Source organism: Dama dama, chromosome 8 (genome assembly GCF_033118175.1).
Source record: "Dama dama isolate Ldn47 chromosome 8, ASM3311817v1, whole genome shotgun sequence".
Taxonomy (NCBI): Eukaryota; Metazoa; Chordata; class Mammalia; order Artiodactyla; family Cervidae; genus Dama; species Dama dama.
Genome location: NC_083688.1, coordinates 19,554,120 through 19,555,244, shown reverse-complemented (window position 1 = coordinate 19,555,244; position 1,125 = coordinate 19,554,120). Strand labels below are relative to the sequence as shown.

The 1,125-nt window shown below is 40.3% G+C and overlaps 1 protein-coding gene across 1 annotated transcript; it reads right to left on the bottom strand.

Annotated features, from left to right (window-relative positions):
- Nucleotides 1–368: 368 nt before the first annotated feature.
- Nucleotides 369–836, bottom strand: LOC133060406 (cytochrome c oxidase subunit 7A2, mitochondrial-like). Its single transcript, XM_061147889.1, has one exon. The coding sequence runs from the start codon at nucleotides 777–779 to the stop codon at nucleotides 528–530; it is 252 nt and encodes an 83-aa protein (XP_061003872.1). The 5' UTR covers nucleotides 780–836; the 3' UTR covers nucleotides 369–527.
- Between the last annotated feature and the right edge of the window lie 289 nt (nucleotides 837–1,125).

Here is a 1,125-nt window from a genome sequence, read left to right as displayed (position 1 = left end):
CAAGTCTCCAAACCATCCAGGGAGGAGGACCATGAAGGCAATGAGATTCATGCATGGAAGGATGTTCTTACTGTCAACTCCCTTGACCAAGAAAAGAACGTTCACCCAATCCGTTTCCCATTCAGAGGGGTATCTTTGCAAGGTGGAGGGTAGAAGGGTGTGTGTGTACGTGTGTGTGTGAGAGAGATGGTAATAGGCAACCAATCTGTCAATAGCTGGGTGTTTGGTGTGATACTAGTGAAGTGTTATTACTTCATTTGCCTAAGTAAATAATTATTTTAAGAAATTAACCTTTATTGAGAGGTTGTGTGATTATTCACTCTCCCACAACACTTGCCCCCAGCCCATATTTTAGACTTAGAAATTTCATCTATTTTTTTTTTCTTGGTAAAGACTGCTTTATTGGTGGCAGCTAGTACAAGTCAAAAAATATTGATCGCCAAAGAACTCAGTTATGTATCAGACTACTGGTCCACAGAGAGATGAATGGAATTGAACCAACTGATGGCTGGGAGGATAAACTGAAGTCAATCCTGCTTCTTGGGAAATGAAGCCACAGCCAGTTCATACATGGCATATGCCGTCCCACCAACTGTAAGAATCATGGTGGCTCTATACAGTAGGGGATCAGCTAGCCCATCCGTTAGATGCACTGGAATTCCATTATCCTCCTGAAACAGCTTTTGTTTCTCTGGAAGCTTATTTTCAAACTGCCTGCGTGAAGCAGTACTTATGGTCCTCTTAGCAATCTGACGGAGAGCCAGAAGACTCCGCAGCATCTTGGCTCAGTTTCTGCCCACCAACCACGGCAACTGACCACAAGCAATGAGCCATCTATTTTTTTTTAAAAACAAGATTCCCCCAGAAAATTATCTTATATCATCTGTATACAACAATATATTCTTATGTTTTCAGTAAAGATAGTTTAGAGTGGCACTCCTTGCCTAACTGGTTGTATGTTTAAAGATACTGATTTACTCCTTAGCTTTTTCTAGATGAGGTAAAAAGATTTTTTTTTAGCTTTTCTCATGGGCCTTCCCCACCCCCAACCTTTCATTAATCTTTAAAGATGTGTTTGAAATCTCTTTTTAAGCTATGCATAGCTTTTCTAAATTGTGAAATTCA